The sequence below is a fragment of the Bemisia tabaci genome, chromosome 2, assembly GCF_918797505.1.
Source record: "Bemisia tabaci chromosome 2, PGI_BMITA_v3".
Lineage (NCBI taxonomy): Eukaryota > Metazoa > Arthropoda > Insecta > Hemiptera > Aleyrodidae > Bemisia > Bemisia tabaci.
The window spans coordinates 8,584,785-8,604,084 of NC_092794.1; the positions used below are offsets into that span (position 1 = coordinate 8,584,785).

General features: G+C 36.4%; 1 protein-coding gene across 1 annotated transcript; it reads left to right on the forward strand.

Annotated features, from left to right (window-relative positions):
• Positions 1 to 90: 90 nt before the first annotated feature.
• On the forward strand, positions 91 to 8,366 carry sra (RRM_RCAN_like domain containing protein Sra). Its single transcript, XM_019055996.2, has 4 exons — positions 91 to 695; positions 1,690 to 1,863; positions 2,730 to 2,898; positions 3,668 to 8,366. The coding sequence occupies exons 1-4, from the start codon at positions 465 to 467 to the stop codon at positions 3,808 to 3,810; spliced, it is 717 nt and encodes a 238-aa protein (XP_018911541.1). The 5' UTR covers positions 91 to 464; the 3' UTR covers positions 3,811 to 8,366.
• Positions 8,367 to 19,300: the final 10,934 nt, after the last annotated feature.

Sequence of the window (19,300 nt, forward strand, 5' to 3'; positions counted from 1 at the left end):
ACAGTCAGCTGATGGGTGTAAATAAAGTATTTCTTTTGATATGGCAGCATCGTATTCCCCATTCGTTGTTTTTGTTGTTGTCTGAAACAGATGATAACACATAAAAATTTTCAGCAATTTCGGATTCTGAAGTGTCGTGTGATCGTGTTACACATCTTTCGTGTTTTTTTTTAAATCTTTCGGAGTAATTATCTTGAATCTTTTTCAGGGTTCCACGCGTTGGAAGTGCATCTGATTTTACAGAATATTTGGATTTCACAATATAATCGAACTGTTATCAGTGTCCTGACCGTGCACATCCCAGCTGATCACAGAAATCATGTTGATCTTTTCCAATTACCAGAATTTCCATTTGGAGTATAGCTTTAGTCTTTAAGCGTGACAAACACACAAACATTATCCCGACCTTATTTCTCTGAGGTAGTTCACCGAGCTGTGATCTTTTAACTTTCTCAAATCTGACCATGGAAGAGGGTAAAATGGTCATCGATGTCGACGAGGCATTAGATGAAGAAAACATGATTATCAACGAAACAGATGGATTACCTAGTTTAAATCATTACAAGTCTGAAACAGAGTATGCCCAAAGCAGAGAACCATCAACTGTTGAAGAGCTCTTAAATGATGAAGATTTGCCCACATCTTTAATTGTAACGAATCTATCGAGCGATGTATTTAAGTCTGATACTTTGAAGGTATATTTATTTTATTTATATTTTAGAATTTGAATTTGCTCTTATTTTGTAATAACTAGCATGTAAATGCACCGAACCTTCATCAGGAATATAGTTGAGATGAATGCTTACTCTGTAGCATGTGCGGGTAGCAGACACTAAAGGTCATGCAGTGAAATAAGCAGTAAACAAATAAAACAAAAAAAATTGATTGACTATGAACAAAATTCTAAACTATGAATAGCCAATGAGTGTGAATAACTAAGCTCGTGAATTTTAAATTGGTAATATTTTAATGTATTCAAAGCTGTGCGAAGAAACGGAATGGTCAAAAGTTCATTAAGAAATTGAGGTAGAACACAATGTATGGTTCTTTCTTGAATCCTTGAATTAAAAATTGTACCAAGCCAATGCATCTTGCTGTATTGGACACAGTGCCCTAGTCCAAAAAATTATTGGCTGTTTGGACGACTCCTTTTCTTTTAAGTCTCTTGCCAGGTCGGATTTACTCGTTCTTACGCCCAGTTAAAATGTGCTCCTAAATTTCGAAAGTGATTTTAAGTTTATTCTTTACTTCCTCTTTTATTTTTTGTTTTTTCTTCTACTTAATTTTGCATCAGTATGAGATTGAGAAGCAAAAAACTGGAAAGGTTTTTGAAATCTGCCCTATTGCCTTTTTTTGCATGTTTTTGGTAGTATATATGGATTGCATCTTGCAAAAAGGAACTAAGAGCATTCCAATGTTGCTAAGACTGTGCAACTCTTTTTACCTTGCAAGTATAAACTGATCATGGAAACAAATGTTATCTTTACTCCCAATAAACTATAAATTCAAGATGAAAATTACCTTTGTAAATTTAATTTTTTGCATGATTCCAGTAATTTTATTGCAATGAATGATAGTTTCACAATCCTAGTTACATTGGAATGCTTTTGGTTCCCTTTTGCAAAATGCAATCCATATATAAGGCACTGCGGATCAGAAAGTTAATAATCTGTACTTTTATTTTGACAGCAAAAAATTGAAGAAATATTCACTAGGTTCGGTGAGCCTGTTTCATTTCACTATTTCCGAAGTTTCCGGCGCATGCGAGTGGATTATGGTTGCTCAGCAGCTGCTGCGAAAGCCCGCATTCATCTGCATCAGACACGTTTCGGCGATAACATCATCAATTGTTACTTTGCTCAGGTATTGGTTGCTCAGGTTTTGATTATGATGGTCCTTTGCATTAACTTCATCTTTTAGCAGAATCTCAAAATGTAGCTCTGAAATTACATGCTTGTTCTAGCCTCTCTGATGCCATACATTTTTTTGTCCTTTTTAAATCATCATCATAACCAGAGAATTTATTAGCTGAAACTTATAAATATTTGGCTATTGGCAGATGATAATCTGCAAATGAGCCCTTGTCCTTAAATTTTCAAATTATGGCATATATTTTCATTTGCTGAGAAAATGTCCCTTGAGTGTGCTGAGCACCACTAGGTGGTTAAGTTAAATTATAGTCGACGATGCAAGAAGTACCTAGCAGCTAAGAGGTGGAATCAAGAGAGCAGTTGAATTCATAGTTATAGGTTTGATTGGCTTTTGCAAGTGCAGGTCCTTTAAATGTGCCCGTATACGTGCGTTTCAACCCTCTAACGATAGATCCAACCGCTCTTCTGAACTCCCCCTCTGCTGCCACTGTTTTCATTGTAGACTGTAGTTCTCTTTATAAAGGAATGAAACATGGTAAATGGTCAGAAATGTTAAAAAAGTACTCACTTACATGTCAATTAATCATTATTGTGGACGTGTTTCGCTCCACGGGCGGGAGCAAAACGCGTCGGCGATAATAATTAATTGATGCGCAAGTGAGTACTTTTTTAAAATTTCTCGATCATTTCTAGTGCAGCCTCTAAAAGCAGAAAAGTTTTTCCGTTTTAATTTCGTTAATGGTTCATGGTTATTAGAGGTTTCTAAACATTGCAATTGAGATTCGCAGTTTTTGCATTTAGCCAATTATAGATTATTAATTGTTTAGTATACAGTGTTTTTTTTTTTGTGTGTATTAGCCTGTGACACCCATTGATGTAGCTGACCGGCATTTACAACTACCAGCACCCGTAAAGCAGTTCCTAATTTCTCCCCCTGCATCTCCGCCTTTGGGTTGGGAACCAAGAGAAGAAAATGAGCCGCTAGTTAATTATGATCTAATAGCTGCAATTGCAAATTTAACACCTGGTAAGTAGTATTTGGGCATTTCGTACATTTCAGAAGCGCCGACATTGATAATTTGATCTCTGACGACATGCGAATAAGTTTTGGAATTACTTTGTACTTAGGATGTGCACAACTTTTTTAAGAATGTCGACAGATATTTGACAATGATGATAAATGAAGAATGATGTGTTGCAGAGAGTATAGAGGGCAAGAGATCCAATTAAATAGGGCAACACTAAAATAGAAGTTAGCTATGTGGGTAAAAATTTGAGTAAAGTTGATGTGAGAGTATGCAAATCAGCATCATCGCTGATCAATGAAAAAACTTCAGATGCCAGCGCAATTGTGAGAGGTAAGTATCCAACTACTCATTTATGCAGGTAACATGTCTCTAAGTTTTTCACCTCACAATTGGACCCATAATCATCTGTACTTTCTGATGCGTTGGATAAAAATTATTTTAGATTAAGTAGAGGACATCATAATGTTAGTAATAATGGTATTGCAATTTTCCTACTTTAAATTTGTATTAATTTTTGATTGTTGCTCATCAAAAGTTCCTGAAACCAGTTTTTTCTATCATTCATATTGTCAGTTTTGTGAAAATGATTACGGCAGTGCAGTTTTATGCAGCTGAAATTTTGGCTACTTGCTCAACAGCTGCAACATTGGTCAATCTACACAATTTAACCTTGATGATGTCTGTATTTTGAAGAAGAATTGATGATTAGTGATTTATGTGTGTGTATTGTTATCAGCTGCTCTGAGCCACTTGTTTTCTTTTCTGCAGGTAAAATGCACGAGCTTCATGCTGCGTCAAGTACGCAGCCAGGTATTGTTGTTCATGTGTGCGAAGATGGTTTGAGTTCTCAAGCCACTGATAAGCAGCGAAAACCGCAAATCCTTCCTACAAGTTGTCCGAAATACAACTGAGAATCTCTCATCTTTTGTTTCCTGCTCCGTGTCTAGTGTTTTTCAATTTTACCTCTGTTGAATGTGTGCTTCTAGGAAGCATTATCCCCTATTTTTGTACCCTTACTTTAATGGCAATTTTTGAAGCTCATTGTTGGTCCAATCTGGAATTCTGGTCTGTTTCATTGTTAGAATTGGAGCCCTTGAGCTTTTTAGAAATAGGAAGACAATGAGGATTTGATTTTTCTTCGGGACTAATCTCTTCATGAACACAACTAAGAAAGCGTTCATGAATTACGCAATGCTCTTTTATGGCATTTTTGACCCCCCCCCCCCTCCTTCCATGTAATGCTTTTGTGACATAGGTTCCTATCTTTAAAAATGTAGAAACAAAATGGCGTAATGCTCTCTTTGATTTCCCCTCCCCCTAGAGCATTACGTAATTTATAAATGGCCTCTAAAAAAGTAGCAGAAAGTATTTTAGATGGAATGGAAGGATATTAATTGAGTTCCGATTGGCTGAAATTTAGTCAATTTGGTTGACTGGGAGAAAATCGTTTTTACTACCATTCCTTTCAAAAGTGTAATTTGATTCTCAAAGTTACATGTGCTTTTCTAAGTTCTCACTCTTTTACTTGGATAAGTATAAGGCAGTTGGCGCTGGCTTATCATAGAAACAGTTTAAAATTGCTCAGCAGAAAGGTTTCATTGTCGATCTCTCAAGCAAGTTGGAAAAATGGATACTATGTGACAATGCTGATACATAGTAAAGAGTGACAATCATTTGGATGAAGAATACTTCGTGTAGTCAACAAAATCACTAAAACCAAATGATGAAGAAAAAGTTTTTGAAGAGGATTCTGTTTTGTCTCAGTGCCATGAGTGGGGTATGATGACAGGCAGAGAGAACTTAATCATTGTCAACATGTGTCAACTAATTTCAAATTGACCAGCCTTAATTGAAGTGTCATTTAAATTGTAAAACATTATAATAGAACTTACCTATGTGAAGGGAGTCTATCCACACAGAAAGTTCCGAAGAATCTGTCTCATGGAAAGTCATTCTCCATGTATAGAAGTGTTTGAGCAGCCAAAACTAGCTCTCAACAATCCTAAAATCTAATCCATCATGCAAGCAAATTATATCTCTCATTGCAAGCACCTGTTTCATCCAATTCTAAATTAGATGTCAGTCGGAATTGATTACTGCCGGTAATGAATTTCGAGTCATTGGTATTTAAAATAAAGATAATAAATTAAAAAAATTGCTGCAACAAAGAATAAATTATTTTTCTCATTGACTTCATTTATAGAAGGTTTCGCACCATATCCATTGGCTAATTATGTATTTTAAGAGATTATATCTCTATGATTTATGAATTTAAAGAAACAGCTAGTGCCAGATTATGATACTGATTGTGAGTAGAGGCAAGACTTCTCAGTCTGTGCTGCATGGAGTTTAAATAGTTTTGAAAGTTCTAGATTTAGTTTCAAAAAGTTGGAACCTAGGTCTAAATTAATTTTGACTGACTTTCTGCTCTCTCAAAAGTTTTGAAAGCACTTTTTTTACATTTTTTATTTTCATTTTTTTTTTTTAAATTTTTTTTCTCCTTTTCTTTTTCTATTTTTTGTTGCAAGGCAGCAGAATCTCAGTCTTAATTCCTACGAATGGCTGTTCCCACAATATGCTTCTGATTTTTTTTATTTGATTTATTTTTATTATTTCATTTCATTTTTATTTTATTTTTATTTTCTTATTTTTTATTTGATCTTTTTATCTCCTGTATTCATGTTATTTTCCATATCAGAAATCTAACATTTGAGCCACTGTCATTCTATGTATCTTTTTTGCCTTTAGTATCAACCTAAATGTATCTTTGTGAGATGTACAACCAGTTCTGTATTCCTTTACATTAACGAAGTATTTTTCAAACTTTCAAAAAGTAGTAAAACATTTAAGATGTAAACAATGTGATATACTTTACGGTTAATCTAGAACAATTGCTGCATAGTCACAGATCTGCATCACTTTTGGTACTGTCATGGACCAATAGCCGGATTAAGTGTATGTTGAAGTAACCTTTGATCATTGATTTAGTAAAGGTTACTGGATTACAGAATACTTTCATAACAAGTGGAAGCCTCCTGTTTCTTTCAAAGATATTCTTTAAAAGTTCTCAATTAAATAGCAGGATATTGCAAGATGTAGTACAGCAGTGAGTTCTTCTCTTCTTAGGGTTTATACCCTAATAGATATTCTGTCAACTCCTCATTAAATTTTTACATATTGTAATGCGCTTTGGATCACTGCCCCTTGCCCTGCGGGGAAAGAGGGTTTTTTCTGAGGGCAATAATAACAACGAATATGGTTAAGCAATACATTGTTTTTAATGGCTTGTATTTAGTATGTTGACCTAAATGGCTTTGCTTTGTTAAAAAAGGATTAATGGCCTTATCATGCAAAAGTAGGATTTCATTTCGGCAGAGAAACTACTGTCCTTCTTCACAGTTGTAATTGCTCCATAGTTGTCCATATCCTTAGTTTCTGAGCATTCTAAAGAGTGAACGACTTACATTTAGACAAAAGTCATCTCGATGTATGCAAAGCCATGGGTGGTTTTTCCAGAGAGTGTCACATTTAGGTAAAATTTAATTTCTTCAACATGTTTTTGTCTCACTATAATTTTGAGTGCTTGTAAAAACTGAGCTTTATTAAGTTAAATAGAAACATAGGTTTCTTGAAAACTTAGAGGTATCTCCTCATTGAGGAAAGAACCCAAAAAAATTAGAATTTCTGAACCTAACTTTTTCTGACTTTAGTTGGCTTGGGTGCCTCCATCTTAAGATTATTCAAAATCAGTTACTTTTTCCAAACAGCAAGTTTACCCAAGACATCCTCTGTACAGTCTGACTCATGTTGCAGTTCATAAACATTGTCAATGATGATTGTGGTAAGATAGATAATGCAAGTTTCTAGATTTTAAGTCCCTGTTGTGTTGAAAAGTGTCCCCATTTTTTCTCAACTGTTCATCTCCCTCTACCTCATAACCCTGGTTTCCTCTCAATCTGAGGTTTTGTAATTACTTTGAACTTTTTCTGTTATAAATTTCTGGCTCAAGTAAACTGATTAAATGAAAGATTTTTCCGCCCATTTTTAATTTGGAAATGTCCATTCAATTCAATAAAATTGCGTTTAAACTATAGTGTAACAGTATCAGAGTGACATTCATAAACCTACAATGCTATTGAATAGCCAAATCTCTTTAATAGATCAGAATATGAAGCCTCTTTCTTCCATCTGGCTCACAACTGTTCAGCCACTTTGTGAGTCTTATCCTTTTAAATTGAGTTAGTTGCAAGCAAGTCATACTTACCTATAACGTTTGGTGTATGGTTCAATGTAGGTATTCTTGGTACAGTTTTTGAATTTCATACAGTTGGATTAAATCATAGTTTAGATAGATTTTTTTTAAAAAAAAAATTGCATTATGTGGAGAAATAGTGGAAAATAGAAGTATGCACAAGAACCTTTAAAAAAGCCATTTGTCAATTGGAGGCACCCGAGTGTCATTTGTATTGTTTTTGAACTCTCAATTACATGTTTGTTTTTTATTTTGTATTTGTATTTCTTAATCTTTTCTTATTGTTTTCATTAAATTTTGTAGTCAATTATTATTTTTTCTTGGTTTATAATGAAGTTTCTACCTTTTTTTTGGAATACAATTGTTTTTAAGTTTTCCTTCCTTTAAAATAAGTTAATTATCTCTTACTTTTTCAAAATTTTATTTTTGCCGTGACTGAATTTTATCAAGGTAGATTTTCGAAAAGACATGGGAGAAATAAGGTTTTCTTTTTGCCTCAACTAGCCGCTCCTTTCTGTTGCGTTTATTATCCTGCAGTTCAAGAGAATTTTTTTTTCTTGCATTAAAATATAAGTTTGAGTTACCCACTCTAAAATATACTAATGAAAGTTAGGTACTTATTGGATAATTTCTCTGTAATTGTATTTTTGTAAAACTGAATTCAGTCTTGGAATATTCCATCTCTAATAATAATCTCTAGTTGTGAAGAAAAATTTAGAAATAGAAATTTTCGATTTTCAATGCATTGCTTTGTTCAATGAGAAAATCACGATTTGATTTTAAATTCTAAATTCTATCTGTTAGTTATTTTTTTTGAGAATCTGAGTGATTGTGTTTAAGGGTTACTTCAATTTTTTTTAAAATTTGTTGAAATTTCTGACTGAATGAACTGAAATACAATCACAAGGCACATGACACTCGAGCATGTGGTTTAAGTTTTTGTAAAAAGTCAAGGGAAAGTTTCTCCCGGAAAATAAGGTCTCAATTCTCATTTCACCGATTCGGTCACGTTTCAACAAATTTTGATCTGTTTACTTGACTCAATAGCTGTTATATGTATGGAAAGTCTATCTATGCTCCACAGTAAATTAGCTTGCTGGAAAATGCATCTCTGATAAAAATCTAACTTTCATTCGTAGGTCTGAAACATATATTTTAAGAATGTTTTTGTCATCTGCATTTGAATTGAAATATATACCAAAAGTATTTCTTTAATATTCCTATTTATTCCCCCTCCGACCGTATTTTTTTCTTTTCGAAGGGACTGCGTCAGGGCCTTCCATTTTTTACAGATACATGGATGGGTGGCTCCTTAGCCACAGTAAGATCGGACTAATCAGAAGTTAAAGTCGTAGCTTTTATCCGGAGAATCTTACAATTGGTTCAGACTGTATAGGTACTCCAATCAGAAATCAGGGTTTTGCCCCATGGTTCTAAAGCTGAGGGACTGTTTCCCATAATAATTCGGAAACAGTCAGGGAATTTTGCTGCATATCGACGGTGTAAGTCGGCAATCACACAACTCGGTTTGCGACATCGCAGACTTCCTGTCATACTTTATTTTTTAAATGGAAAACTACTCAACGGCAATTCTTTAAAACTGCCCTGATTTGTCTTCTCTGTGCGAAGAAAATTCTGCAAAAACTTCTAGGAATGATGTCAATTTGTTCTCCTTTAAAAAAACAACATAGAGACGGAGATTTTCAGACACCGCAAACGAGATGAGTGACTGCGGTTTTACGTCGTCGATATATTTTTTCTCAAGTTACGTGCTGAATTTGCGCTCAGAATTGTTCGTGATAAATATTTTTGATCAGAAACCACGTGAATGAAAGAAAAAAGAACCATCAAAAAGCCAGGCAAAAGTCGGGGATTTTTATGTTCAAAATACCTGAAAAGTCGAGGAATTTTGAAGTCCAAGAAGCTTGTAAATGCGGTGAGAAATTGCCGCACGAATAGCCTCAATTTTATACATATATTCATATCATTAATTTACTTTTTTTTTCAAATTGAAACTGAAACCGCCGTATCTTCGCGCAATGACGACTTATGAATGCAATGAGACACATTTTGTTGCAACAAGCTGAAAAAAATTGAAGGCGCCCGGCTTTTTCAATGGTCAGTTCCGGATGCAACTATTCGTGTTCTCAGGATGTCCACGTTGCATACACAAAGAATTGCAGGCGTTCTGTTTTTCTCAGGCTCAACGCATGACTGCGGTCGGTGGTTTTCTAAGTACGTCCCATTCACAATCGTGCTCACCATAAATCCTCGGGAGTCCGAATGAGCAGTGCTTCATCACGGCATGCGTAGCAAAATGGTGCAAATTGCGGAAATGTTATCTGTAGAAATTTGGGGGATTGACATCAGCGATGCCTTTGTGAAAATTTAATTTTTTCGGTGGAGAATGTGCAACTTTTGGGAACGCTGCCACGGTGCAACATGGGTCATTTGAATTCTGGCAATGAGGATTTCACGGTAAAAACGATTGTGATGCCATATAGAAAACTCTTGAGAACTGAATTACATTTTGAAATAAGGAACCACTATTTTTGGCCCATTTTAGAAACAACATACTTGCCATTGGTTTCCCTATGCAGACATGTGCTTTTATGGGAGAGCCAGAGATAGCGGTTCCTCATTGAAAAATGAAGGGCTTGGAGGACAAAGTGCGTAAGTGCAGTTTTTGTTATTTCAAGAAATATTTGTGCAAAGTTTCAAAACTACATGGAGCCTTATGGCAGGAAGGAAGTTCGAACTCACTTTTTGATGCTTTAAAGTTGTGTTTTAGTTGTGAATTTTCCACAGAATATATTTTCAAATTAGCTTTCGTTGTGTCCATGAGTATTTCAATTTTTCGAAAACTGCCCTTATGCGTCTTGTCCTCTAAGCCCCTCAAGTGTAATCCAACTAACAACAGCAGCCATTAATTTAACAATCAACTTAAAAGGCATCGAAAAAGTTCTGCATTCCCTCTGCTTTTGAGGAACTGAATTTTTAGTACATGTACTGAAGAAGGGCTGCAATAGTGCTTAATATTTGCTGGCCAGTTTTGGTTGACGCCTATCTAAGCGCGACGCACACGCAAGGTTCCTGTTTTGGAAAATTGGCAGTTTCGAAAACGCCTTCAAATGTGGCGTGATACCTCACGCGTTCCGGAGAGTACGTATAGTTGTATCATTGCGCCTTAGCAATGCGATTTAAGATTGATATTAAATCAGCCTCCACACTGCGGCCTTGTCAGTGTTCCTTTACCGCTGTTGCAGTTTTGACCGCAAATTTTAAGTGTGCTCAAGGTAGGCTTGTATTTAGTGCAAAGGAATTATTTTAGAAAGAATAAAAATGAACAAGCGCAGGAAGAAATATAACTAAAAAATATGGACTCAATTTAACAATCAACATAAAGGCATCGAAAAAGTCCTGCAATTTTTTTTTTGCTTCTGAGGAACTGAATTTTTAGTACATGTACTGAAGAAGGGCTGCAATAGTGCTTAATATTTGCTGGCCAGTTTTGGTTGACGCCAATCAATGCGACGTAAGGTTCTGGATTACTAAAATTGGCAAATTCGAAAACGCCTTCAAATGTGGCGTGATACCTCACGCGTTCCGGAGAGTACGTATAGTTGTATCATTGCGCCTTAGCAATGCGATTTAAGATTGATATTAAATCAGCCTCCACGCTGCGGCCTTGTCAGTGTTCCTGTACCGCTGTTGCAGTTTTGACCGCAAATTGTAAGTGTGCTCAAGGTAGGCTTGTATTTAGTGCAAAGAAAATATATTAGAATGATTAAAAATTAACAAGCGCAGGCAGGAAGAAAAATAAACAAATAATATGGACTCAATTTAACAATCAACATAAAGACATCGAAAAAGTACTGCATTCTTTCTGCTTTTGAGGAACAGAATTTTTAGTACATGTTCTGAAGAAGGGCTGCAATAGTGCTTAATATTTGCTGGCCAGTTTTGGTTGACGCCAATCAATGACACGTAAGGTTCTGGATTACTAAAATTGGCAAATTCGAAAACGCCTTCAAATGTGGCGTGATACCTCACGCGTTCCGGAGAGTACGTATAGTTGTATCATTGCGCCTTAGCAATGCGATTTAAGATTGATATTAAATCAGCCTCCACACTGCGGCCTTGTCAGTGTTCCTTTACCGCTGTTGCAGTTTTGACCGCGAGGACAAAAAGTGTTCATGCTAGGCCTCTATCAATCACTTTGATCATTTTTTAGAAGGAATAAAAATAAACAAGCGCAGGAAGAAATATAACTAAATAATATGGACTCAATTTAACAATCAACTTAATAGGCATCGAAAAAGTACTGCATTCTTTCTGCTTTTGAGGAACAGAATTTTTAGTACATGTTCTGAAGAAGGGCTGCAATAGTGCTTAATATTTGCTGGCCAGTTTTGGTTGACGCCAATCAATGACACGTAAGGTTCTGGATTACTAAAATTGGCAAATTCGAAAACGCCTTCAAATGTGGCGTGATACCTCACGCGTTCCGGAGAGTACGTATAGTTGTATCATTGCGCCTTAGCAATGCGATTTAAGATTGATATTAAATCAGCCTCCACACTGCGGCCTTGTCAGTGTTCCTTTACCGCTGTTGCAGTTTTGACCGCGAGGACAAAAAGTGTTCATGCTAAGCCTCTATCAATCACTTTGATCATTTTTTAGAAGGATTAAAAATAAACAAGCGCAGGAAAAAATGTAACTAAATAATATGGACTCAATTTGAATCGGCTCATGCGGAAACCGCTAATGTCCATTTTCTTTTTTTTGAGAGAACTGCAAAAAACTGTAGGAGCCTTTAAAATGCGGAATTAGAAAATGTTCAGAAGTTAATTATTACAGAAGAGGATCGTAGAAAAGGATCCCTAACAGTTTCCAGCTCTTCCTCTGTCTGGGACGGAATAATTAAAAAGAAAAGACCCTGGACATTAGCGGTTTTCGCATGATTCGTGAAAATCTCCGAGTTTTGGAACCGTTTGATACTTTCAAAATTCATTCTAAAGATATTAAAACGGTAGATTATCATTCAAATAAAGTTGTAAAACTAAAATTCTTGACAATGCGGCACTTAAAGCAAGTTTCATCACAAAACGACCAGCAATAAACTGAACATTAGCGGTTTTCGCATGATTCGTGCATGGTCGGTTCTAAATCATCGAAAACGCATACTTTTCAGTATGCCTTTCGGGTAAAGAAAGTTACCCTTACGTATTTTGATGCGCTGAATCCGATTATGACCTCCGTTTTTTCCCAATACCCTCAAATTTCCCGAAAAAGCCGATTTTACTATGAAAAATGACCATTTTCGGGCATTTTCAGCGTTTTTCCGACTGCTATCCCCTGCATAATCTAGGTAAAATTTTTCGTAGCTACGAGATTCAATTGTGCCGATGTCTTTTTAACTGATGAGTCCGGAAATGACCTTGATTTTTCCCGTTCACCTCTCTTTTTTCCGGGAAAGCAACTTTATCCCGGGAAAATGAGCAAATCCGACGCATATTTGTCGTACATGCAATGTATTTTTATAAATTTTCCTGGACCCGTGGTAGCATGCTACTCATGTATTTTGAGCTGCCAAATCCGAATAATGACCTCGGTTTCTTTCTATCACGCTTCAGATTTCCGGTAAAGCCAAGTTTTCGTGTACGACACGCATGTACGACAAATATGCGTCGGATTTGCTCATTTTCCCGGGATAAAGTTGCGTTCCCGGAAAAAAGAGAGGTGAACGGGAAAAATCAAAGTCATTTCCGGACTCACCAGTTAAAGAGACATCGGCACAATTGAATCTCGTAGCTACGAAAAATTTTACCTACATTATGCAGGGGATAGCAGTCGGAAAAATACTGAAAATGCCCGAAAATGGTAATTTTTCCTAGTAAAATCGGCTTTTCCGGAAAATTGGAGGGTGATGGAAAAAAACGGAGGTCATATTCGGATTAAGCGTCAAAAATGCATAAAGATCACCTAATTTCGTCCAGGAGACATTTTTTTACTTTGGTTTGTTGTACAGTATAATGAGGCATATAACGAAAGATGGACATTAGCGGTTTTCGCATGATTCGGACCACGGCCCCCCCTGAAAAGGGCTTCAAACCTTAAGAACAAACATTTTCACCACAATAATGAGTGTGTCTGACCTCCGAGACTATTTTAACCCAAAAATCTCAAAATTGAAAGAAATGGACATTCGCGGGTTTCGCCGGTTGACGCCAATCAATGCGACGACTGGCCAGTTTTGGTTGACGCCTATCTAAGCGCGACGCACACGCAAGGTTCCTGTTTTGGAAAATTGGCAGTTTCGAAAACGCCTGTAAATGTGGCGTGATACCTCACGCGTTCCGGAGAGTACGTATAGTTGTATCATTGCGCCTTAGCAATGCGATTTAAGATTGATATTAAATCAGCCTCCACGCTGCGGCCTTGTCAGTGTTCCTGTACCGCTGTTGCAGTTTTGACCGCAAATTGTAAGTGTGCTCAAGGTAGGCTTGTATTTAGTGCAAAGAAAATATATTAGAATGATTAAAAATTAACAAGCGCAGGCAGGAAGAAAAATAAACAAATAATATGGACTCAATTTAACAATCAACATAAAGACATCGAAAAAGTACTGCATTCTTTCTGCTTTTGAGGAACAGAATTTTTAGTACATGTTCTGAAGAAGGGCTGCAATAGTGCTTAATATTTGCTGGCCAGTTTTGGTTGACGCCAATCAATGACACGTAAGGTTCTGGATTACTAAAATTGGCAAATTCGAAAACGCCTTCAAATGTGGCGTGATACCTCACGCGTTCCGGAGAGTACGTATAGTTGTATCATTGCGCCTTAGCAATGCGATTTAAGATTGATATTAAATCAGCCTCCACACTGCGGCCTTGTCAGTGTTCCTTTACCGCTGTTGCAGTTTTGACCGCGAGGACAAAAAGTGTTCATGCTAGGCCTCTATCAATCACTTTGATCATTTTTTAGAAGGAATAAAAATAAACAAGCGCAGGAAGAAATATAACTAAATAATATGGACTCAATTTAACAATCAACTTAATAGGCATCGAAAAAGTACTGCATTCTTTCTGCTTTTGAGGAACAGAATTTTTAGTACATGTTCTGAAGAAGGGCTGCAATAGTGCTTAATATTTGCTGGCCAGTTTTGGTTGACGCCAATCAATGACACGTAAGGTTCTGGATTACTAAAATTGGCAAATTCGAAAACGCCTTCAAATGTGGCGTGATACCTCACGCGTTCCGGAGAGTACGTATAGTTGTATCATTGCGCCTTAGCAATGCGATTTAAGATTGATATTAAATCAGCCTCCACACTGCGGCCTTGTCAGTGTTCCTTTACCGCTGTTGCAGTTTTGACCGCGAGGACAAAAAGTGTTCATGCTAGGCCTCTATCAATCACTTTGATCATTTTTTAGAAGGAATAAAAATAAACAAGCGCAGGAAGAAATATAACTAAATAATATGGACTCAATTTAACAATCAACTTAATAGGCATCGAAAAAGTACTGCATTCTTTCTGCTTTTGAGGAACAGAATTTTTAGTACATGTTCTGAAGAAGGGCTGCAATAGTGCTTAATATTTGCTGGCCAGTTTTGGTTGACGCCAATCAATGACACGTAAGGTTCTGGATTACTAAAATTGGCAAATTCGAAAACGCCTTCAAATGTGGCGTGATACCTCACGCGTTCCGGAGAGTACGTATAGTTGTATCATTGCGCCTTAGCAATGCGATTTAAGATTGATATTAAATCAGCCTCCACACTGCGGCCTTGTCAGTGTTCCTTTACCGCTGTTGCAGTTTTGACCGCGAGGACAAAAAGTGTTCATGCTAGGCCTCTATCAATCACTTTGATCATTTTTTAGAAGGAATAAAAATAAACAAGCGCAGGAAGAAATATAACTAAATAATATGGACTCAATTTAACAATCAACTTAATAGGCATCGAAAAAGTACTGCATTCTTTCTGCTTTTGAGGAACAGAATTTTTAGTACATGTTCTGAAGAAGGGCTGCAATAGTGCTTAATATTTGCTGGCCAGTTTTGGTTGACGCCAATCAATGACACGTAAGGTTCTGGATTACTAAAATTGGCAAATTCGAAAACGCCTTCAAATGTGGCGTGATACCTCACGCGTTCCGGAGAGTACGTATAGTTGTATCATTGCGCCTTAGCAATGCGATTTAAGATTGATATTAAATCAGCCTCCACACTGCGGCCTTGTCAGTGTTCCTTTACCGCTGTTGCAGTTTTGACCGCGAGGACAAAAAGTGTTCATGCTAAGCCTCTATCAATCACTTTGATCATTTTTTAGAAGGATTAAAAATAAACAAGCGCAGGAAAAAATGTAACTAAATAATATGGACTCAATTTGAATCGGCTCATGCGGAAACCGCTAATGTCCATTTTCTTTTTTTTTGAGAGAACTGCAAAAAACTGTAGGAGCCTTTAAAATGCGGAATTAGAAAATGTTCAGAAGTTAATTATTACAGGAGAGGATCGTAGAAAAGGATCCCTAACAGTTTCCAGCTCCTCCTCTGTCTGGGACGGAATAATTAAAATGAAAAGACTCTGGACATTAGCGGTTTTCGCATGATTCGTGAAAATCTCCGAGTTTTGGAACCGTTTGATACTCAAAATTCATTCTAAAGATATTAAAACGGTAGATTATCATTCAAATAAAGTTGTAAAACTAAAATTCTTGACAATTGCGGCACTTAAAGCAAGTTTCATCACAAAACGACCAGTAGCGCGCATGGTGGACGACCCGCCTTTCATTATTACACTTCATCTATAGCGTTGAAAGTTCACTAATTACTGCACACGACCAGTACGTAATTGTAAAAGTCAAAAATTTAAAAAGAAAAAAATTAAAAAAAATCAATAAAAAAAAAAAAAAAAATTACACGATAGACAAGTTTCTCCGCCAGGGAGCTCTCCTGCAAGAAATCGTTCCTCACCCGCCCACCGGGAGAGCCGCGGCTTGCTGCCAGCGCGAAACGCGCACTGACGCCTACAAACCTAAGGGGATACTTCACGCATTATGCAATGCTTGAAGTATCCCCTTAAGTTTGTAGGCGCCGGGGCGCGTTTCGAGCTGGCTGCACGCCGCGCCGCAGCGTGCCATGAACTTGCCCACAATTAATAGGTCGGGGTGTTAAAATGTAGGCAATTTGACATCAAATTCAAAATTAGCGACTCAAGAAACATTAGTTATGAAACTTCGTGATCTTCCAGTCATTATCCGTCTTATTTCTTCCTATTCTTGAGTTTTGGATCATGGTGCGCCGCGAGCGGCGGCACTCATAAAATTCTTCCCTGTGCTCAATCGGTGAAAAAAACCGTGAATATCTTCGTTAGGAGTTGGTTTTAGTAATTTTCGTCGCGCGAATCGTGATTCACATAAAATTCTGGTCAAGAATCATGTATAGATGTACACATGTAGAGGGATGCAAATTAATTAAAAGAAAAAAAAAAAAAAAAAAACCAAAAAAAACCAAAAAAACACAGAGACAGCAAAAGGGTTAAGTAAGAAACTTTCAGGAGTAGGCTGAATTACTTCAGATAATTTTATTAGAATCAGCAACAATATTAAAACTACTCTCAGCACAATTTCTCAAAAGGTGAAATCAACGAAGAAATTGAATAGAACCTAGAGCATTAATGGAAGCTGTTCCTCCAACAAGAAAGGCACAACTAATATATTTCACGGTATAAAAAGGCAAAATAATTGGTGACAAATAAAATACAAGCATTCTCGAAGAGAGTAGTTGAAGAAGAAAGTGAGAACGGAACTCAAAGGATATTGGGTATTATTGGTGATGCTTAATTAAGTTAATGCATAACATAGGTCACTTAATTCCGTTTAGGTATCAAGTTTAATCGCTCCTCATCTTTGATAAAAACGAAAAAAAAAAGGCTAATCAGAATGGTCGCCTATTTTATTAGCATGATATATTCCATTTATTCCTGAAAATTACGATTTCAATCCCTATATAACGCAACACTTTTGTATCACCTCAATGATTACATTTGAGGATTCTTCAATAATATTATTTGGTTGTAAAAAATAAAAGCTGGCTTTCTTCTGGTTTAGAGCATTTCAAACGTTTTCCCCACTTTATAACATGATTCAGAGGTGGATAGAAGGAAATTATTTTCTTCCTTCATTTATATCAACAAGAAATATGAAGGTAAATAATGAAAACAAGATGAAAAAAACAGAAAAAAGTAAGAAACTATAAATCCATGTTTCTTTACCTACCTGTCAAGACTGTTAGGTAATTATTTCCTTCTCTAGACCAAATTCCATATTTAAGACTGTTCCAGCGCAAAAATACTTATCATACGGCTGATTCTCTTAATCGATCATAACTATCAGGTTGACATCAACCTTTATTAGAAAAAGTTTAATAAGAACTTGGTAAAAATACTTTTTTATTGGTCTGACAGCCGATGAAGTATCATAGGTAATCATTTACCTCTATACCTATTTAAATCAATCATTATTTGAGTGCATTTCATGTGCTCTAGTTTCAACTACTAACTCGAATTCAACAACTCTTATTATACTACGATCCTTCAATCTTTGTTTAATATTATCCGTAGAAAAACAGCTTCCGTACAATTAGTCAACAAGAAAGTAAGCTCAATACAAAATTTAAAAACTAAGTACATTTTTTTTAAAATTAAACAAGCGCATTTTAAACAAAGAAGAACTTAGATTCATAAACTTCGACGATGTAAATTGAAACAAACAAAACTAGGAAAGCAAAATTTCATTTAAGTGCTGTGTACAGTAACAGTTTTCATCAGAGTAACAGAATTATAAAAGTCATGTTTAACACGAGGACCCTAGGTAAGATTGAAGAGAAGTGCAGTTGAAGTGTGCACCGGCAAAGTCATTAGGTTTTCCAGGAAGTTGAATCATATATCAAGAACCTTGAGTATAATGTCATGAACAAAAGCTCAAGTGGCCTGAGAAAAACTAAAAAAAAACTTGGCATCTCAGAGCTTATATAAACTGAGGAACGCGTGCAAAATGAAAATTTGACTGAAACAACTTAACTTGCCCAATTTACTTTAAGTAATTGCTCCGCTTTTGTATCAGAGGCAGAAACTGCTTTTTTTCGGAAGGAGGGGGAGGGGGGTTGCAGTTTTGAGATGAGCCTCATGCGTCAAAATTTTTTGGCTGCCAAATGAGTTGAAGAGAGGTATTTTATATTCAGCGGTTTAAAAATTTTGATCTTGGTACTTTAACGCACGGAAAAAAAGTTACAGTAAAATTGTGTCAATGCCTCTTCTTTTCGATTTTAAGGTGTGTAGGTATTCATCGCAGAAAAGTTTTTGGTCTTGGATAACCGTTGCAAACATAATGGGCAGTCTCTAAATCACATCTGTTTACGGTTACACCCCTTCATAGTCCCCCACCTTTGCTGACACACACTCCTGGCAGCACAAACGACAGGAGAAAAAAATAATTTAAGATCTAATGAGATATATCCATTTTACCTACCTACATTAACTTCGAGCAGTCTATTTAATACAATAAAGAATACCTTAAAACCCTAAAAAATTATCTTATCATATTAAGGAGAGAATCATCTCATTACTTCATTAGAATAAGTTTCACAACTTCTTAAGTTCTACGTATAGATCGTGTGCAAATCATGGAGGTAAGAAGTGCACTATAATACGCCGCCGCGGCACAGCAGTGGCGTGGCGTACTTTGCGATATATCGATTAATCTGCCATTTAAACCTATGGAAAATGATCGATAAACAGGGTGTTCGCAACGAATACCTTAACAATCGATCTTTTACCATAGTTTCAAATGGGCAATTATCGATAATCGATCATTCACGCCTCGTCACCATGGCACAGAGAAAATCCCCAACTCGGAACCGGAAGTAAGTACCTCCAATGAAAGAGAATTCAAACGTACAGTATTAACTTTAAACTTATCTGAAGGAAACTCACAGATGCTATGCTCTCATTTCGTGCCTTCCCAGATCAAGAACGACTTTACGATTTTTTTCATTTTCTTTTCATTGACTTTTCCACTACTTAGTAAGCTCGGTCGTGAGGTTGCGCAGTTACACAGTGGTGATTATTGGAAGTCGGCAATAT